This window comes from Podarcis bocagei (assembly GCF_964188305.1).
Source record: "Podarcis bocagei genome assembly, chromosome: 5".
In the NCBI taxonomy this organism is placed as follows: Eukaryota; Metazoa; Chordata; class Lepidosauria; order Squamata; family Lacertidae; genus Podarcis; species Podarcis bocagei.
The window spans coordinates 91,904,375-91,924,480 of NC_138129.1; the positions used below are offsets into that span (position 1 = coordinate 91,904,375).

The following is a 20,106-nucleotide window of genomic DNA, read 5'->3' on the forward strand; positions in this document are numbered from 1 at the left end:
TGGCTGTTTACTATCCTTGCATCGTGTTTTCTCCTAATGGTCTAGTTTGCCCAGTGCTCTTGATAGGGACATCCCTATCATCATTTTTCAGCTTAACAAATATATGCATCCAGTTACAGATAGGTAGCCGTGTTGGTCTGCCATAGTCAAAATAAAAAAATTCCTTCCAGTAGCACCTTAAAGACCAACTAAGTTAGTTCTTGGTATGAGCTTTCGTGTGCATGCACACTTCTTCAGATACACATGCACACGAAAGCTCATACCAAGAACTAACTTAGTTGGTCTTTAAGGTGCTACTGGAAGGAATTTTTTTATTTTAAATATATGCATGTAGTTCCCCCCTCGTTGGGACAAGAATCAAACCAGGACGTGTCTAACTTTAGTTCATTTTGCAGGAGAAAACTGGTTGTCAGCTTCACCAGGAAAAGAAAAATGAGATTCTTTCTGTTTGGTGCCTGTACATATTTAACTTTGCAGGATTATTGATTTATGTTGTTCCTAGATTATTACACTTCTCCAATGCTAGCAATGCCAAAAATTAAGCTCCTCCTGGCTAAATATAAAAAATAAACATCTAAGAATACATAAGCCACTCAAGATTATTCTATGGATTTATACTCCCATCTTTTAGAAAATTAACACAATTAGGAAAATACACTAAAAAGCAAGTTGGGCTTTCCCTGGACTTTATGAAAGAAGCAGAACACTTTTTAGGGTGTAGAAACCAAAGACTGAGTTGGGTTTTTTTGTTTTTAAAAAGGATTTTGTTTATACACATATTAAAAGGAATTTGAGCAACTTACTTTATAGTCAACCAAAGATTGAAACTGAAGTTGTAAACAGAGTCTCACTTCCTAAGTTTAACATGTTTCCTACATACTATAACAGATCGCTTTACATTAAGTGACAAAGCCATTTCCTTATTTCTGTCACATTCACGTATTATGGTTTGAGACAGGGCCGTTTACATTTTGTGAAAACAATTATGAAAAACAATTGCTACCTATAGGGTCAAGTATGTTTTATTGCAGTGTTTTTAGCCAATGAGTGAAGTCGGACCTGTGAGTGAAAAGGGGGTTGTTTGAGTACCAAGCAATCGAAAGTCTTGGGGTTTTAAAGAGCTGTTTCTCCCCCTAATTCCATTATAGTGTACTCTTGCTCCTGTCCTTATTTCCTAGTCCATGGAAGCTTGCCCTTCCTTTTCCCCCTTGCAACCAGAATGCATCTATCTTCCAGTATATGTGTCTGAGATCGGGTAGTTCCTAGTAAGTTATGTTAAAGAATCCCCTCTTCCCCAAAAAATGCAAACCTGAAAACTTTTAAGAGGCTTTAGCCATGTTCCCTGGTATGCCAGAGCTAAAGACCAGAAACTCATTAAGAATTCACTGCATAGCCGCATCTGAATAGACATGTAGCATGTAAGTTAAGTCTCATTATGCTTAATAGGGCTTAAAAAGTAAAGGAACCCCTGACCATTAGGTCCAGTCATGGACGACTCTGGGGTTGCGGCGCTCATCTTGCTCTATAGGCCGAGGGAGCTGGCGTTTGTCTGCAGACAGCTTCCGGGTCATGTGGCCAGCATGACTAAGCCGCTTCTGGCGAACCAGAGCAGCGCACAGAAATGCCGTTTACCTTCCTGCCAGAGCGGTACCTATTTATCTACTTGCACTTTGATGTGCTTTCGAACTGCTAGGTTGGCAGAAGCAGGGACCGAACAACAGGAGCTCGCTCCGTCGCAGGGATTCGAACCGCCGACCTTCTGATCGGCAAGTCCTAGGCTCGGTGGTTTAACCCACAGCGCCACCCGTGTCCCTCTTTAATAGGGCTTACTCCCAGGTAAAAGGGGTACAGGATGGCAGACTTTGCTTGAGAGAAGGCTTCATATGCTCTTAACAGCTCTATGGCAGGCAAAAATTCAGGCTGAAGCCTTTCCTAGCTTGGAAATACCAATTATGGGAAAAACTTCAGCATGATTGTACTTTCTCTAATTCTGAATTATGCCATGTCCTATGGCAGCCATTTAGTGACCCCAGTACTCCCTCAAAATTCAAGCTGTCCAAAAAGCTTTGCAACCCCCGGTTTAGTTGACCGACAAACGTACAGGTAACAAAGAGAAGACAATTCAGCAGAGAACTGCAATTTAATAAAAGAATAGCTCAAATTATTAAGATCTTAACAATTTTTAAAAAGAATATCAGAATAAAAATAATACCAAATTTTACTTCAGTACATGTTAATACAATGAAAAGTTGGCTGCTGTTTAGGTAACAGCTATAAACTGGGCTGAAAAAAATATGCTTTAGGTATGTGAGAGTATTGCTAATTTATATGAGCTTTGGACATGATATAAGACAACTAATTTTGGCTCTCACTTCAAGACCTATTCCATTCCCCCCCCCAAAGTCCCTGTTTTCATTTGCCAACATTCAGCAGAAACTAACCATGTGACCAGCACAGGTAGATAAGACAAAATACAGTATTTATTGACAATAAATTAAAAAAAAACTCTCCTCTGCAGTAGCTTGCATACAGTGACTGCAGCTGAGACATTGCTTATCCATAATCAATTAGAAGCAAAACAAAAGCAGTGGTTCCATGTGTCATTGAATATAACACTATATTCTTCTGAACCCCAAAATATGCATAGCCACAGTCAGTATCTTTATACAATTAGTGAAATCCCTTTAAGTTTAGTGAGACTTCTCTAGGTCTCTGGTCTGCTGCTTGTTCCTGGCCCCTCAAAGTCAGAGATATCAGCCCTAAAATTAGCCTTTTACTGTTTGCATCTCGCCATAATCGACTTGGAATCATAGAATTGTAGAGATGGAAGGGACCACGAGGGTCATCTAGTCCAACCCCTTGCAAGGCAGGAATCTTTTGCCCATCGCTGCACTCACAAAATTGCATTTGCACACATTTGCACAATCACATTGGGGTTGTAGTCCTGCTCCCTCCTCCATGTGCCACGATGGAGAAAGACTGAACACACCTTGTGCCGCCTTTTGTTTATCAAAACAGCTGCTTGCAGAAATTATTTGAGCAAATTCCTCAAGGCAAGCCTTCCGAAATAGCGACGCAAAAATGCTTGTGTAGTATCCTTCTAAACAAATGAAGCTGCCCAATGCAATCCTAGGCTCCTTCACTCAAAAGTGGACTTAACTCCCAAACAAATATGCATAGGATTGCAATCGTAGCCTTGAGTTAAATTGACTGGGTGAAAAGTCAAGTTTGTCAAGGTAGTTCCATACTGTGCCAGCATAGGGAACTCACAATACACTTTTAACAGTTCACAAGTCCCGTGTTGCCATGACTAGGCCAGCGTAAAGCAGAAAAAATGTGAGTATTCATTACTTACTGCAAATGGCGTCTCTCCACTTCTCATCTTCTTTCTTTGAGAGAAGGAAAGACATCCTATCTGGAACTTTTCTGTAGCAAAGTCCTGGGGGATGGGGAGTCCCCATCATATTCCTCGGAGGAATTAGAAGCACACCGTGTGTCAGGAGAGGGGTGGGAGGTCCACATTGCTTTCACAAGCTTGCTCCATGGTTTTAGAATGACTAGCCACTTTTCTGGCTACTTTGGCCTAACAGTGGGGTGAATGCTTCCACAGGCAGAATCTGCTAAGGGCTGGAGGGGGCAGGAGTAAGCTATGGCATAAAGTATGGGGGGGGTAATACAAATACAATAAATGAATAAATAATGACGCTCAATTTTGCTTCAAAAGTGCAAGGCAGAGGTGTGGAGCACCGTCCAGTGGCAAGCGGTCATCAAACCAGTTCAAAATGGTGCCTGCCCCGATGAGCCCCTTCCACCTTGGCAAGACGTTTGCCAGTCATACTACTTGAGCAAATCGCAAGCTACATTTCTCTTCACCAATTGCCTCTAGGAGCATCCACTCCAGGGGAGGTGGGGGCAGGAACGGCTGACTGGATCTCCAAATTTCATTGCGTAGTACTTCTGGGGAAAGCTTCCTTCCGGACCCACTGTAGTCATCAAGGTACAGCAGCTGTGCCCAAGGCACTGCTACGCACCTCGCACAAGACAGTGAGATTTTAGCCTTGCTTCTATTCTGTCTCCCACATAATGGATTCTCCTGCCAGGACCCATGGCCGAGCAGGAAAGGAGGGAGGGAGAAGAGAGTGAAGAGGACAAGAAGTAAACAATAGGGAAGAATATAATAAAGTGAAAAAATACTGTTTTAATTAAAAGAGGCTAGAAAGGATGAAATGCCAGAAATTCAATAATGGGATGAAGATACAGAACATTCTTCACCAAACCGGTGCCCACTAGATGTTTTGGACTACAGTGCCAATCAGCCCCAGCCAAATTTTCCAAAGTTGATCACAGGTCCCTGTTCTAGAGAGTAGCTGGAGACAAACCCTCTCTGGTTGTATCCCTCCCATTGGACTGAGAATGGGTTCTTCGGGGTTTCCAAGCCTTCTCTTCTAGGAGTCTGTAACCAGGGCCTGATCCTGCCTCTGCCACTCCACCGATGAGTTACTTTTGCTTTTGCACTAGCAAAAATGCTGCAGTGCTATTGCTATTGCTATTGCTATTGCTATTACTATTGCCCTTGCTCAGGATGCCGGAGGATTTGAAATCCTGCCTGTGGGCCTAGCCACCTTCTCGCCTAACCACCTACTGTGGTTAGGACCTCTGACCCACCAGTCTGCTTTCCCCAAACCACATCCCCCTACCCTTCACCTGATGTCAGATGCTGCATGGGGGCAGGGGAGGAATGATATGGTTGCAAAGGAACAATTGGGAGCCTTAGTGTGTGCTCCTAGTTGCTCCTTGGTAAGCAAGGCTTGTCAGCTCCCAGCAGCTGATCGGTGCTTACAAGTGCGCCTCACTGGCGCAGTTGATCCACGCCTAAAGCGGGGCTTGCTGTGAGCACCAATCAGGTCATTCACAGGCGAGTGATCCCACTCATCTGTCAAAAGTGGTTTGTGGGGTGGGGCTATGCTTTGTGTTTGAGAGGGAGCTCAGAGGGGTTTTAAGTGATTTCTGTAGTTGCTGATTGGTGCCTTACATACTTAAGTGATCTGGGGGCCTCATTGTAAGAGAGGCTGTAACTGATGGGAGACCACTGTGTTGGCAGGATCTCTGCTGAGGCAAGCTACCATCACTGCGATGTGGACTCTTTTTCCCCTGCTACTATTTCTTTAGATAAATTGTGCGTTATCTTAACAACCATTTGGGCCTTGCAAGTTTTTGTTGAAAAATCAGGATTGGGGGAAAAGGGGGTTTGCTCTTTACCCCCACACTACAGTCCCGAGTTTAAAAGTCTCGTGCTGAGTTATCCTGACTACAACTGCCTCCCTCACTCTGCTGGCACCAATGGCAACACATACCTAATACAAATAGGAGCTTTGGGGAGATTTTAAAAATCCACACTCAAACCCCCGCTGTGGGTCCCAATCCTAACCTTCACCCCCCCCTCCCCTCAGCAGCTGCTATATAGATAAGGGGTGGGTGGGGAAGAACAGCACCAAACTACACAATTAATGTAACGTATAGTTTGGGACCTTAAGCATAGCTGCCGAGAGCGCAAACAATGCCATTTAGTAACACTGCTCTAAGGTCTATCTTTGGCTGGGCCATCAAACTGACGTGTTCCTTCACTGCAGGGGGCTGGGCTAGATGGCCCGCAGGGTCCCTTCCAACCCTACAATTCAAAAACTGCAGCTGATTGCACAATTAGAGCCAACCCCTGTTCTTTATCTCCAGACAGACAGATTCATAGCACTGTTTAATATTGTTGTCCAGTTGAGCTAGTTGGCAGCATCCAACCGATAAACGGTCCCTGGAGAAGGGAGGGGGGATGGGGGATGAGAGAAGAAAATGCATAGATTTAATTACTAAAACCTGTCCCAATGCGATCACTTATTACCTTTTAACAACTTTTCAACTGCTTTGTTACAATGGCAGTACAGTCATACCTCGGGTTACAGATGCTTCAGGTTGTGTTTTTTGGGTTACAGACCCGCCGAAACCCGGAAGTACTGGAACGGGTTGCTTTCGGGTTTCGGCGGCCGCGTATGCACAGAAGCGCCAAATTGCAACATGCATCCTGCATGGATCACGTTCGCAACCCGAGCGTCCACTGTATTGGCTTCCAGCTCATTTCTGGGTCCAATTCATAAGAGTGCTGGTTATGGCTTTGAAAACCCAAAACTGCTGAAGACCAGACTACTTGAAAGGCTGTCTTCTCCTACCCGAGTCTGCCCCATATATTGAAATCAGGACAGTCTCTACTCTGCATTTTCAATTTCTGCAGTACAGCTGGTGAGGAGGAAGGAGAGTGTCTTTTTGGTGGCTGCACCCAGGCTCTGGAATTCCTTACTAAGGGAGATACTTTTACTTATTGGCTTTATTTTAATCAAGCCTTGGTGCTCTCTTTTCAATGTGCAACTCAGTTTATTACACTTCAGTTCCTACTTTTTATCCCTTTGGTTTTGTTTTCTTTTAATTGTAATGCATAAAGTACTGGCAACTAATCAGACATGCCCACCCCCACAAGGATGAAATTTTATTGTCCTGAATTAGATGAAACAGGACAGTTCTGCCAATCAAGGCCATGTTAATAAGCTGCATGATTTTATTTCTATACAATAATTTAACTGGAGAGACACAGAAGCATAAAGGCTTTGGTTTACATAAGCATTCTCCCTAATGTCTGTGTTTTGCTCAGGTTACAATTGTATTGTTTTCCCCAGTTTTGCATTTATTAGCATCCAAACATTCTGCTCCAGAGCAGCTGTGTTGAAAAGAAAAAAAACCCTGCTTTTTGTTTGATGCTAATTCAAATTATGATCTTGGAAAGCAATCAAGACTGTTTGATAACACAACTTAACAAGACTGTCTCTTTGAAAAACCACAGGGAACATAAAGGCAGAATATAAGGGCATGAACATTAATGCCTTAATTATGCCCTCTTTCAAATATCTTAACATTGCTCGATTACAGGATAAAAAGCAAGGTTCAACACAAGGTATGTTTCACTGAAAGATCTTAAAATAAAACATCTGTTTCAGATGATGTTTTCTACATTTACTCTATTAAGTACACAGGTATACTGAAGATAGGATTCATACTGCCGCTGTCAAGAGATCCCAATACAGTATCACTATTTTGCAAACTAAAATTACTCTGTTTCAGTGTATCTGAAGAAGTGTGCATGCACACGAAAGCTCATACCAAGAACTAACTTAGTTGGTCTTTAAGGTGCTACTGGAAGGAATTTTTTTATTTTGACTATGGCAGACCAACACGGCTACCTATCTGTAACTAAAATTACTCTGTTCTGAAAGGAAGAGGAGATGCTGCCTCATAGAATGTTTTCAACATAATGAAAAAACAAGTGAAAAAGGATTATGGCCAGTAATTAAAGATGTATAAAAAGTAGCTTGCCTGTACACCTCTTGGGAAATGCAGTCATAAAGTTCCTCAGCAGTAAATTTCGTATTATTGTGCATCTATGAAGGAGGGGGAAAAACACACTGAAATGTCTAGGAAGACTTGCCAGTTGTGAAATGTGGATATTACCTGTTGGAAATTATTCATCTCTGTAAAAGAACTAAAGGCTGCTTCAGATTATCTTTTTATTGAAGTCCTTAAAACAAGAGTTGTCACCTAGGCCCTTTGCCAAGTCAAGCCACAGTCCCTGCACTTTGCCAGCCTGGTATGCAAAACAAGTGTGAAAAAAGTGGCATCTTTGGCAAAATAATTTGCTGGCAGTCTACTTTACAGGGTATAAGATGCTGACCCATCACTCCAGAGCACTTATTGAGCAGTATGGTACCAATCAATGCCATTTATGATTGACTAGAGAAAGGGTAACAAGATATACTTATTGATGCAGACCAGCACAGCCAGCCAGTAGCTCAATACACACAAGCCGTCTCTTCCAAAGCAAACTTCTATTGGTCTCTGTAGAGTCTATATTCCCATAATTTAAAGGCTAGCAAAGTCTGTCGGTGAGGTTCTTTGCCCAGTTGCGTTATCTGCATTCAATACCACAAAGCTGAAATTTGGTGGCCGACTAATAACTTGGCAGTCTGCATTTGTTTTCTCCTGCAAATGTTTTGGTCACTTTACTCATAAGAAGCTGCCTTGAATTGTATCTCTTTATCCTAGCTCTAACCCAGGGGTTGGCAACCTAAGGCCTGGGGGCCAGATGTGGCCCAATCACCTTCTCAATCCAGCCCGTGGACAGTCTGGGAATCAGCCCGTGTTTTTACATGAGTAGAATGTGTCTTTTTTTTTTTTTAAGAAATATTTTATTAAGTTTTCAAACACAAGATAAAAAGTGAACACACAAAATCCCTTCACCAAGAAAATGACAAATATAAAAAACAAATACAAATACACCAACAAACAATGTAGGGGAAAAAAGAAATAAAAAAACCCCAACTGTTCAAAACATTTTTTATATAACTAACTGGACTTCCTCACATCTCCCTAACCCTGCGTTCTTTGTAAAAAAAAAAAAAAATACCAGCAAATTATTACCTTGTTTCATACCTTATTTTGTACTTTTCAAATGTTATATTTCTAAATTTAAAGTAGTTTTTGTCAACTTATTTGTACCTTAAATTAAACATAATATTTCTTTAAATTTCAACCTTTTCTTACTTATGACTTAGTTTTCTGTATCTCAAATTCAAGTTACTGGAGCCACATTTTTCTGAATCATGCAATTTCTTAACATTCATACAGCTTATATTGTTTTTGTAAGTAGTCCTTAAATTTTTTCCAGTCCTCTTCCATTGTTTCTTCTCCCAAATCTCGGATTCTGCCAGTCATTTCAGCCAGTTCCATATAGTCCATCAATTGCGTCTGCCACTCTTCCAGTGTGGGCAAATCTTGTGTCTTCCAATGTTTTGCAATAAGTATTCTTGCTGCTATAGTCGCATACATAAAAAAGGTTCTGTCCTTTTTTAACACTTTCTGGCCGACAATGCCCAAGAGGAAGGCTTCTGGTTTCTTGACAAAGGTATATTTAAATACCTTTTTTAACTCATTATAAATCATTTCCCAGAAGGCCTTCACTTTTGGACAGGTCCACCAGAGGTGAAAAAATGTCCCTCCAGCCTCCTTACATTTCCAGCATTTATTATCAGACAGGTGATATATTTTTGCAAGCTTGACAGGGGTCATGTACCACCTATATATCATTTTCATAATATTTTCCTTCAAGGCATTACATGCCGTGAATTTCATTCCGGTGGTCCATAACCTTTCCGTCTTCAAACATAATGTTATACCCAATATCCTGGGCCCATTTTATCATGGCTGATTTGACTGTCTCATCCTGAGTATTCAGAATGTGTCCTTTTTTAAAAGGGCTATTTGTGGGGCCTGCCTGGTGTTTTGACATGAGTAGAATGTGTGCTTTTATTTAAAATGCCTCTCTGGGTTATTTATGGGGCATAGGAATTTGTTCCTTATTTTTTTCAAAATATAGCCCGGCTCACCACATGGTGTGAGGGATGTGGTGGACCGGCCCCGGCTGAAAAAGGTTGCTGACCCCTGCTCTAACCAATCAATCAATATGAAACAAGAAAGAAAAGATATGGTGTTTTCCTGTGGCTTAATAACTGTGGACTCAGGCAGCAAATGGAGCTGCGTATTCAGTAATGTGGTGATGTCAAATTCACTCTAGAACGAAGCTGTAAAGACATTTAGAGAAAAACCAGCCAAGAGGAAAGAAGTGATGTTCTCACATGTTCCTAAGAGGCTCTAAGCCGCTTTTCTATGGTTACAGTTCTGGTTCAGTCTCTAGGGAACAGCATGCAATGATGAATCAGGCAGTGAAATATCAACTACCTTGGAAATGGAAGTCTCCCTTGCTTGACTCAAATGAAAATGTGCTTCCGTCTTGGTGAACTGAATCACTGAAATCATGGAACTACACTAGACCTCTAAAAGGAAACAACTTCTAATACAAAGCTATGTTATGGGCAACATAAATGCATCCTGTTGTGTTGGCTGTTCATGCCAGTGAGAGAGTCTGCTAAGCAAAACCATGAGTTGCCATGGAGGAACCTTTCCACTCTTATTTCTCCTTACCATAAAAAGAAGGGGTAAGCATAGCATTGGGTGCCAAGCAAAAGCCCAGCTGCTGAGTGGAGGGTCACCCATGACAACATCAGCAGCCAATACCTTTGCCAGGACAATCGTCCACACTCAGCAACTGCGCATGACGCTGATTGCTGCCACCTCCACCTTCACACATGGCACTGGCTGGTTCCCCTTAGCAAACCAGCTCACTGGCTGCCATAGTATCCAGGTGGCATTAAGTTCTTCTGCCAAGAACATTCCATCTCAGGTTTGTTGGCTGCTAAAATAGTAGGCTGGTTCAAACAGCCAGCAGCTCCAAGTGATGGTTTCTGGGAATGTGCTGGGCCACTGTGGGCTATGTGAGCTGGCCCAATGATCCTACGGTGGTTTCTTCCTATGCTGCTCAGTAAACACTGGGTGTCTGAGGTCTGAAGTAGTCCCATGTGACCTTGGTCTTCCAACCTTACAGAGTGGCAAAGAAAAGAGCCACAGTGCAGCACTCTCATTCCTGGTTAGCAACAACTCTCAGGTTTATTATTGGTTTTAGAAAGCTCTGAGAGTATCCAGAAATAAGAATGAGTTGATTGATGTAAGGTTATTACGGACTAACAATATATACTAGAATGTGTAAATGCAGAGGCAGCCAGAAACATGTCTCTAGACTTGCAGGAAGCAAATCTACCCTGCTTCCAGGCTGGCTGACTAATGTATGTGAAGCAGCCGCAGGCTCAACTGACCTCTTTGGAGAGGCAACAGTCCTTGTCAGATGACGCGAAAGTTGTCTGAAGAATGTGGAGGGATATTTTTCTTGGCTGCCATCCCCATAGGAGCTGACTTGATTTAGACAGCTCTACTGGTTGATGTGATGTGAGCTATGGTCACAAAGTAAACTTACCAGGATTTTGCTTCCCAAATTGTGTGACGATACCTTAAGCATTTGGGGGACACTTAATGTTTCCCCTTTCAAGGAAGAAATTATTAGACTGGCCTAGTAATCAGTCTGCCCTGGACTATCTGCACACAAAATTTCAGGGTTTGGGGTCAACATAAAGTACTCGTAACACCTACAAAATGCTTTAAAGGGGAAATCAAACCTACCTTATTATTAGTTAAAAAGCTATAGAGAGCCCAGACATCTTGAAAGCTACTGTTTGGCACTAAAACCCTGAAAAAGATAAGAACAAGCAGTGGAAAACTCATTAAAGGATTTTAAACATGGATGACCCAATGACACCAGAAGTTCACATCACTGCTTATACCGCATGAATGAGATTCTTATTTAGTTATTTATTTGTTGCCTTTTCCCCCCTGACAGGGGGCTGGACAGCAACTTACAGATAAAAAAAAAAGAACTGCCAAGAACATAGAAAACTGATCATTAAAATACAATTAAACACCAATAGAAATAAAGCTATATAAAATCAGCTTAAAACACGTGTTCTTAATTTGTACAGGGTGAGTCCTTTAAAAGAGGCCCTGTGGACACAGAGTACACATGTTCCATGGAGCCTCTTTTAAAAGACTTACCCTGTAAATTCAAGCAGTAGGGGATTCAATTACTAAAATGTGCTGTTTGGGGCTTCCCTTGATATTTGTCCAGAAACTGCAACTAGTGCAGAACGCTGCAGCAAAGCTGTTGAAGGGGGAGCCCTATTGACAGCACATCACACGTGCTACTGGGTCACATTTAAGGATTTGCCTTTGGCATAGAAAACCCTGAATAACTTGGAACCAGGATACCTTACTTTGCACGTTCCTGCCCAGTCATGTCCACCCTCAGGAGAAACTCTATTGAAGACATAAGAAAACCCCTGCCAGTTAGGCCAAAGGTTTATCTATCCTAGCATCTTGTTCTCACAGTGGCCAGCCCGATGTATTACAAACAGGGTATGAGGATTAACAGGAAGCCTCTGTTGTATTTCAGGTCCAATGCCACAGCCTCATGACCATTATGGATCTGTGTGTATACACTTTGCAACATATCTTATCCTGTCCAAAATATTACTCTTGATCATACTGAAGGGGCCAGAAATCCCAAGTTCACTCTCTACCGCCTCTCTACTTTTCTTCTTCTTTTTTGCATTCCACAGAAAACTTTGCTTAGAGATTTTAACTCCTATGTGCAGGCCTAACCAGTGCGTGATTCATGGGTTACAGTATGTAACAAGTGACGTCTGACATGTATGAATGCCTCTCCTTCTAAGCGTTCAGCATTGAACTTCCAAGCCACAGACGTCTCCTTGTCCTTTTCTTGTGGCTTTCAATCCTGCCTATCTTTTTCTTCCTGACACCTTGTAGAAATCTTCCAAATGACCCTGGTTCACACTGCAGTACGATTTTAATTTAAAGCAATTTACATCCATTTGCAAACAAGCGGGGAGATCTTTTGGAGGCTAGCTGGGCAAAGATGAAATGCGTGTTCTTTCAGTATCATAGTTCATCAGCATAAAGGATTAAAAAAATACATATTGCTGCCTCCCCCAGCGCTTTCTAATATTGGATAGCTTTACCATACTCAGGAATCAAGGTTTTAGGTCTCTTGCGTAGGGCGCACATACTTTTTTTGTGTGCTTTGCAATGGAACTCTAAAGATCCAGTTCTTACTGCACACTTCGTTCTATAGACTACTCAAGGCTCTCTCTGCTTAACCCAGAGTATAACAATTATTTTCATCTACAGCCAAACCTCTTCATATATCGTCTGCTGTCTCCTAAATAGCCATTAGATGGCAGCAGACATTTGCACACCATTAATCTAGAGCAGCGTTTCTCAGTTCAACCCTCAGGCTAACTTTCAGGTGGGCCCTGTGGTCTGATCCATACTTACCTTATGCCCAATTCCATATTTGACAACATTTTGTGATTCTGCCCCTACATCACCTTTTTGTAGTAGGTGATTGGCATCAGTAATTTTCAGCCATCTCAAGTGGGCTCTGAGAGCAGAGATGTTTGAGAACGCCTGCACTATATTACAAAGTGTGTGTGAGAGAGATTCAGGACTTTAGCTATTACAAATGCCTTGTCAATGGTGCAATCTGACTCCAGAATGTGAAAGCCTCATTCAAATTACCCAAATTCACTTTATAATTCAAACTGAGCACAGAACTAATGCACAGCCCTAGTACTGACCGGAACACATGGCATCAAGCCCTGTGGAAGCAAAAAGTAGGCCCACACAGCAGACGACTGACCGCAGTGGTAAGTACTGACCCAAGAACAACGTATTATGCATAGTGATTTGTTTACCAAAGTTTTTACTTATTTACTGAATTTCATGTATGTGACTGCCAGTTGGCTAATAGCAGCATTTTTGAGGAATGTTTCGTGGCACCTAAATATACATGTCCACAAATTCGCAGCAGCAGACCCAAGTTTTCTAGTGTTTATTTTTTATAAAAAGTTGGGGGGGGGGGAATCACATACCAAAGAAGATTGGAGTTAGATTGCCAACCTTCCAAAGCAGTTAATGAGAAGGACTGAGATCCTATATCTATTTGTATGCAATAAAAAGTTTTGGTTTTTTTAATAGAAGTGCTTCTGTACCATACTTGGTTGGTCCCACCTCTTAGCAGGTCACCTGCTAAAATCTAGTATGTGTGTGGATTACAGTGGTACCTTGTCTAGTCTCTGCCTCTTCGAGCGCCCGTTCCATCGAACGTCTGCAGCAAACCCGGAAGTATCAGAACAGGTTACTTCCGGGTTCGCCGCTCGCACATGCGCAGAAGCGCTAAATCACGCTTCGAGCATGCACAGAAGCACAAACCGCGTGCATGCGCAGACGCGGCGCATTGTCCAGCGTCCTTTTCAGCCAGCAACCGGGGCTCCAGAACGGATCCTGGTCGCAAAATGAGGTACTACTGTAATTTAGAATAAAAAACAAAGCTATCTTTATAACTTTATACCTGGGCTTTCCTTTATAAAACAAACTCAATGTGGCTTTTAAAAATCAGAAAATCCACAACACATAACAAAATAGTTCAAATACAATAAAGTCCACATCACTAAAATCATAAAAACCATGGGCATGATAAAACAACTGAAATACAGGCACCTTGCCTTGTGAAATACTAGTACCAATACATGAAAGTGGAGGTTCAGTTTTTGGAACTAGCTAACAGGTAAGTTGCTAACAGGCAATAATGAAGGCCAATGGGTACTATTTCAGATGCCTGGGATCGATACATAATCACAAGCTAAAAGTACCAAGAAACTTATTTCAACATATATATCCTCATATTAGATTTCTGGCGCTGGCAACTAAATCTTTGCATTATTGTCTTAGGGTAATTTAAATGTCATTTCGCCAGCAATATCGCCTTGAATTTTTGCTTGGTTGCTTGTCTCTAGCATTTTTGTATTGTCTTATTTTGCTATGGCTGTATGCTAATGCAATAAAGGTTTGATGATGATGAACACAGTGGCTCCAACAAACAACAGGTGCGCAAAGGGTGCGCAAAGGGCAAAAACAACCCGAAAAAGAGCACAAAAACTGCAAAAATCGTACAAAAAGAGTGGGGGCGGGGAGATGGCTTGTAAGTGCTTCTGGTTCTTAAAAGTTTTTCAATGGTTTGCAGAGGTTTAGAGGGTGTTCACTGGTTTTTAGATGGTGTTCCCCACTATTCACAATTTCACGGTTACCTGGGGACATAACCCCCAAGTGAGTGAGAATCACCTGTACTCCATTCAGCTCACATAAACTTACTGCCGAATTCCTGCCAGGATTTCGCTCACTGCTGTCATTAACTTCTGCAGACCAATGAAAGCGTCTTTGAATGAGTGCATATTCTGAGTGGTGGTAGCCGTAGTGAGGTCCAGCTTCTGGAAAAGTTCTAGACTAAGAAAAATAAAAGAATGAATTTTAAAACAGGCAATGAACTACCTATTGTCCTAGACAGGAATGGGGTGGGGAGGCAAGGATGGAGAGAGAGAGAGAGAGAGAGAGAGAGAGAGAGAGAGAGAGAGAGAAACAGACAGAATCAGAGGCAGGAAATCCTATTGCATGTGTTCTTTTTCAAAAGAGCTCACTGAAGCAAAGGCATTCAGTCCAATCTGATTCATAAATTCATAGTGAACAAGGGTATAGCTGCTGTGATAACAGGACTATTTCCTCAGAAAGACACACAACCTTTTGCATTAGGTTTCCATTGCAGAAGTTTTTAAACAACTACTCAGCTGTTTAAAATTCTCCTTCAGATGTACGCATTGCCATTTTCCAGTTTGCACTAACTTTTTTTAAAAAAAACACTTTTTGCCATCCAAGCTTGTGGTAGACTGAAGCCCACTTCACAAATTATGTTTTTACAGTGTTCATTAAGGGCTTGTTCACACATGTATTTGCAGTGACTGTATCAGGTGACGACATGCATATATGAAGGAGCCATCGCTGATGAACCAGTTCAGGCAGAACTTCCAAATAATCTCTTCTCTTCTCTTCATTTTCTGGACAGTGGATGAAATTCACAAATTTGGCTGCCAGTCATCAAGCAGCATACAAGCACATCTGCACTAACCCTAGGATGCTTTACATTTTGCCTAAAATAAGACAACCTTGATTTCAAGAAGAACACTCTCTTTCAGCTTTTATTACCTGAATAGGTTTATTGTGTTCCAGACGCTTTCAAGGACAGACCAGATTTCCACATGCCTGTTTCCTTGGGCTAAAGGCTTAGGTGACAAGGACGCAGCTACATCCTGAGTGTGCTGGGTCAAAGCTCCATCTTCCATTTGTTCACAAGCAGTAGTTCCTGAAGTAGATTTGAAGGTGTCTGGAGTATTTGGTCCAGAACCTGGCTGAATATTATGAAAATATAGCAATCAAGCAGTAAATATACTGGATCTGATGTGCTAAAGCTGCAAGCTACCCGATTTTTTAAAGGAATGACACACTAAGACTAATATAACCACTGTAAAAATGAGATTTACTTCAAATCATTTCACTGACTTAAAGACATTTATATACCACCCTTCATACTTTGACCCAAAGTATTTCACAAGAACATCAGCGCAGGGGCCCTCTAATTTTTGACATTACTTTTTAGGGGGGAAACTTAGTCTTATACATGGAAAAATATGGTACCTAAACTTTTTAATCTCGCTTTTCCCTGTAAAAAATCTCAAGTGGTTTATAACAATGCAGTAAATAATAAGCTCAATAAAAAAGCAAGCAGCATTTTCTCCTATCCTCACTCCTGGCTTTCAACTCCTCCCAGGCAGGGGCTGACCCAAGAGTCTAGCAGACTCGCCCACCCTTATCCATTTCCCTGCAAGAAAAGGATAAAAGCAAACACATTTTGTTCAAAAGTTACATCTGAGATTTATTTTGACCATCTGTTCCACAGATGACATTGAAAGTGTATTTCAAGTTGCCATTAAAAAGAAGTTTTCTAACACAAGTAGCTTTTAACCCTGGATGATGATGATGATAAATAAGCAACAGCAACATTGCTGCTGCAATCGGATACATGCATGTGCATGTAAAAAGGAATGACTTCTGTCAAAACTAAGCAGCTCTTACCTTGTCAAGTGTCTTGAGCAGTTTATTCACCTGAGCTAAAGCCTTGGGAAGGATACCATCATATTCTGATCTTGAGCTGAACTCCTCCAACAGCATTTTAGATTCCTGGAGCACCTCATTCACTGTTGAGGGTTTAACCACAGAAGCTGAGAGAGAGAGAGAGAGAGAGAGAGAGAGAGAGAGAGAGAGAGAGAGAAAGAGAGATGTTAATGAGGAAAAAATTGAAGGAGGACAGGAAACAAAATACAACCATACCATAAGTAATCCTCAAATACAACCCAGTATATTTGCAATTTGAACTATTCAGGAACAACAACTGATAAGCAGTGCATTCAAAGGGTGCTATCATCTTGCTACCATCTACCACTGACACACATCTCCTGAAGATCCTGGATCTAGCAGGGACTCACTACAATTCTACACGACTTGGGAGGTCACCAAAACTTTCTAGCATCACAGAACAACAGAAGGGAATATGCTGGTGGTCAATATGTACATATTTTCAATGGACCAACTACAGGGTGCTTTTGGGAACCTCAAAATACTTTTGGCATCATATAGGTGCACAAAAACTATTGGGTGCATAGATTAGCCACCCCTGCGCTACACTGAACTCAAGAGACTTGAGTTTTGAGTAAACATGTTTAAGACTGCACTTCTGTTCTATGGCTTATACAAATGAATCCTATTATATTTTAGTAATTTGGGAGTGCTTGGGATTGCTAGAAACCTGTATCATAGCTCTGAAGGTTCCTTGGAGGAAGACATGATAAACACATTTGAGGTTTTCAGTACTGATATGCCCTTTGGCGCAGGTTTTGGGATTTCAAATAGTTTCTAGGGTTAACATTTTCTTACCTTTACAGAGATGTTCATATAGATATTCAATGGTTGAAAGAAAGTTTCTTGATATAACCATTCCAAAAACAGCCATAAAGTGTTTTTTGTAGCACTCCAACACCTTTGCTAATGTCCAGGGCGGGTGATGATACACTACCTAAAAAGGGGGGGGTGGAGTTCAAATATTAATCTCTGATATAATTTAGTGGTTAGGTTTCCATTTATTGAAGTACAAGTTATGTCAGACCTTATTGCTGATCACAGAGTTTCTGCAAGGATGGGAGAACTGGTGCATCAAGATGATACATATTTGATTTCTGGTCAGCTTCACTGACAATAACCCATTAATGTGGTCTCCTGTATACTAACATATTTTCTCCTTCTCAATCATTTGGTGGCTTTTGATACCATTGGTCACTGTGTCTTGCTGGACTGGCTCTCTGGGATGGGCACTAGGGGCACTGTTTTACAGTGATTCTACTCCTACCTACAGTGCTGTGTCCAGAAAATAGAACTGAGAAATTACCGTATTTTTTGCTCTATAAGACTCCCTTTTTCCCTCCTAAAAAGTAAGGGGAAATGTGTGTGCGTCTTATGGAGCAAATGCAGGCTGTGCAGCTATCCCAGAAGCCAGAACAGCAAGAGGGATTGCTGCTTTCACTGCGCAGCGATCCCTCTTGCTGTTCTGGCTTCTGGGATTCAGAATATTTTTTTTCTTGTTTTCCTCCTCCAAAAACTAGGTGCGTCTTGTGGTCTGGTGCGTCTTATAGAGCGAAAAATACGGTAGGTCTCAGCCCCATGATCTTTGTAGTTTAGTGTGTCGCAGGGCATGATCCTCTCACCAATGCTGTTTAACATCTATACGAAACCACTGCAAGCGTTCATTAGTTTTGGGGTGAAGTGTTATCAGTTCACTGATGATACGCAGCTCTACTTTTCCATAACGTCCGCGTCAGGGAAAGCAGAGTATGGTCTGGAATGCAGGTAGGTTGGCCAATGGCCAATAAACTGAGCTGACACCATGAGAAAACGGAGGTGCTGTGGGTAGCTGGTTCCCGTGTCTGGGAGACTGGCCAGTTGCCTGTTCTGAATGGGGTTGCACTCCCTCTGAAATTACAGGTTCAGAGTTTGGAGGTGCTCCTGGGTCCACCTTTGTCACTGAAGGCTCAGGTAGCCTCAGTGGCTAGAAATGCCTTTTACAGCTATGGCCAGTAAGTAAACTACAGCCATTCTTGAACAGAGATAGTCAGTGCACTGGTGACCTCAAGACTCGATCACTGCAATGTACTCTATGTATCCTCGAGCTTGGCACAGAGGCTCTGGTTGGTGGAAAACACTAGGGCTAGACTGCTGATAGGGGCAGACTATCACCTGGTCATGCTGTGCAGATGCCTGATGATTGTCTTCCAAAGCAACTACTCTATTCCGAACTTAAAAATGGAAAGCGTAATGCCGGTGGTCAACAAAAGAGGTTTAAAGACTGTCTCAAGGCGAATCTAAAAAAGTAGTATAAACACTGACAACTGGGAAACACTGGCCTGCGAGCGCTCCAGTTGGAGAACAGCCTTTACCAAAGGTGTCATGGGCTTTGAAGACACTCGAACTCAGGACACAAGGGAGAAACGTGCTAAGAGGAAGGCACACTTGGCAAATCCACACCATGATGAACTCCCACCCGGAAACCTATGTCCCCACTATGGAAGGACATGTGGATCCATAATTGGCCTCCAGAATCACTTATGGACTCATTGTTAAAACCGTGTTTATGGAAGACAATCTTATTTGGATACAAGTGATCGCCAAAGAAGAAGAAGAAGAAGCTACTGGGCCAAGTTCAAAATTATTGTATTAATTTACAAGGCTTTTAACAACTTGGGTCCGACAAACCTTGAGGACTGCCTGGTTCATTGCATTCCTGCCTGATCAATCAGATCTTCTGGGAAGCTACTGTTAGTGGTTCTCCAGAGTTCAGTTGCATGGCTCTTTATCTACCAAGAGCCAAATGTTCAATACTGTGGTCTCAATTTTACGGAACTCCCTTCCGGTTGAGGTCCAGCACCGGCGGAATACTATTTTATTACTGCGGGCATTTTTAATGAATTCTGGTTTTATAGTTTTTAACTGATTTTTATCTTTCTTGTACCAAGTTACTTGTGCATCGCTTAGACACGATTGTAATTAAGCAGCAAATAAATTGTCAAAATACATAAATAAAATATGTACAATTTCTGAAAACTGTGGAATCTATGTAAGAAATTCATTGTGTGAGGCAGCCACTGGCATGGTAGTCAGCAATGAGACTTCAGCATAAGAGAAGTGGATAGGTTTAAGGAACAGCACATTCACTGTGACTGTGCAAGCTCTGAACCAAAGGACTTCAAAGTGGGCTCAGGCAGTCTACAGTGGTGCCCCGCAAGACAAATGCCTCGCAAGACGGAAAACTCGCTAGATGAGTTTTCCGTTTTGGAGGTGCTTCACAAAACGAATCTCCTATGGCCTTGCTTCGCAAGACGACAATGTCTTGCGAGTTCCTGCTGGTTTTTTCCCTCCCCCCCCCCTTTTCTAAGCCACTAAGCCGCTTATCAGCTGATCTGATCAGCAGATAAGCCGCTAATAGCGCTAAGCCGCTTATCAGCTGATCGGATCAACAGATAAGCCGCTAAAAGCCTCTAAAAGCTGCTAATAGCG

The 20,106-nt window shown here is 42.0% G+C and overlaps 1 protein-coding gene across 2 annotated transcripts in view; it reads right to left on the minus strand.

Annotated features, from left to right (window-relative positions):
- Positions 1-4,178: 4,178 nt before the first annotated feature.
- SWT1 (SWT1 RNA endoribonuclease homolog) overlaps positions 4,179-20,106 on the minus strand; it is a 30,672-nt gene continuing 14,744 nt past the window's right edge. For both annotated transcript variants that reach the window (XM_081194380.1, XM_081194379.1), the window contains 7 exons: positions 17,437-17,575; positions 16,579-16,724; positions 15,652-15,854; positions 14,767-14,898; positions 11,164-11,230; positions 7,414-7,478; positions 4,179-5,806 (listed from right to left, as the gene is read on the minus strand). In XM_081194380.1, the coding sequence (XP_081050506.1) occupies positions 5,701-5,806; positions 7,414-7,478; positions 11,164-11,230; positions 14,767-14,898; positions 15,652-15,854; positions 16,579-16,724; positions 17,437-17,575 (858 nt within the window). In that variant the 3' untranslated portion in view covers positions 4,179-5,700. The remainder of the gene's footprint in view (positions 5,807-7,413; positions 7,479-11,163; positions 11,231-14,766; positions 14,899-15,651; positions 15,855-16,578; positions 16,725-17,436; positions 17,576-20,106) is intronic.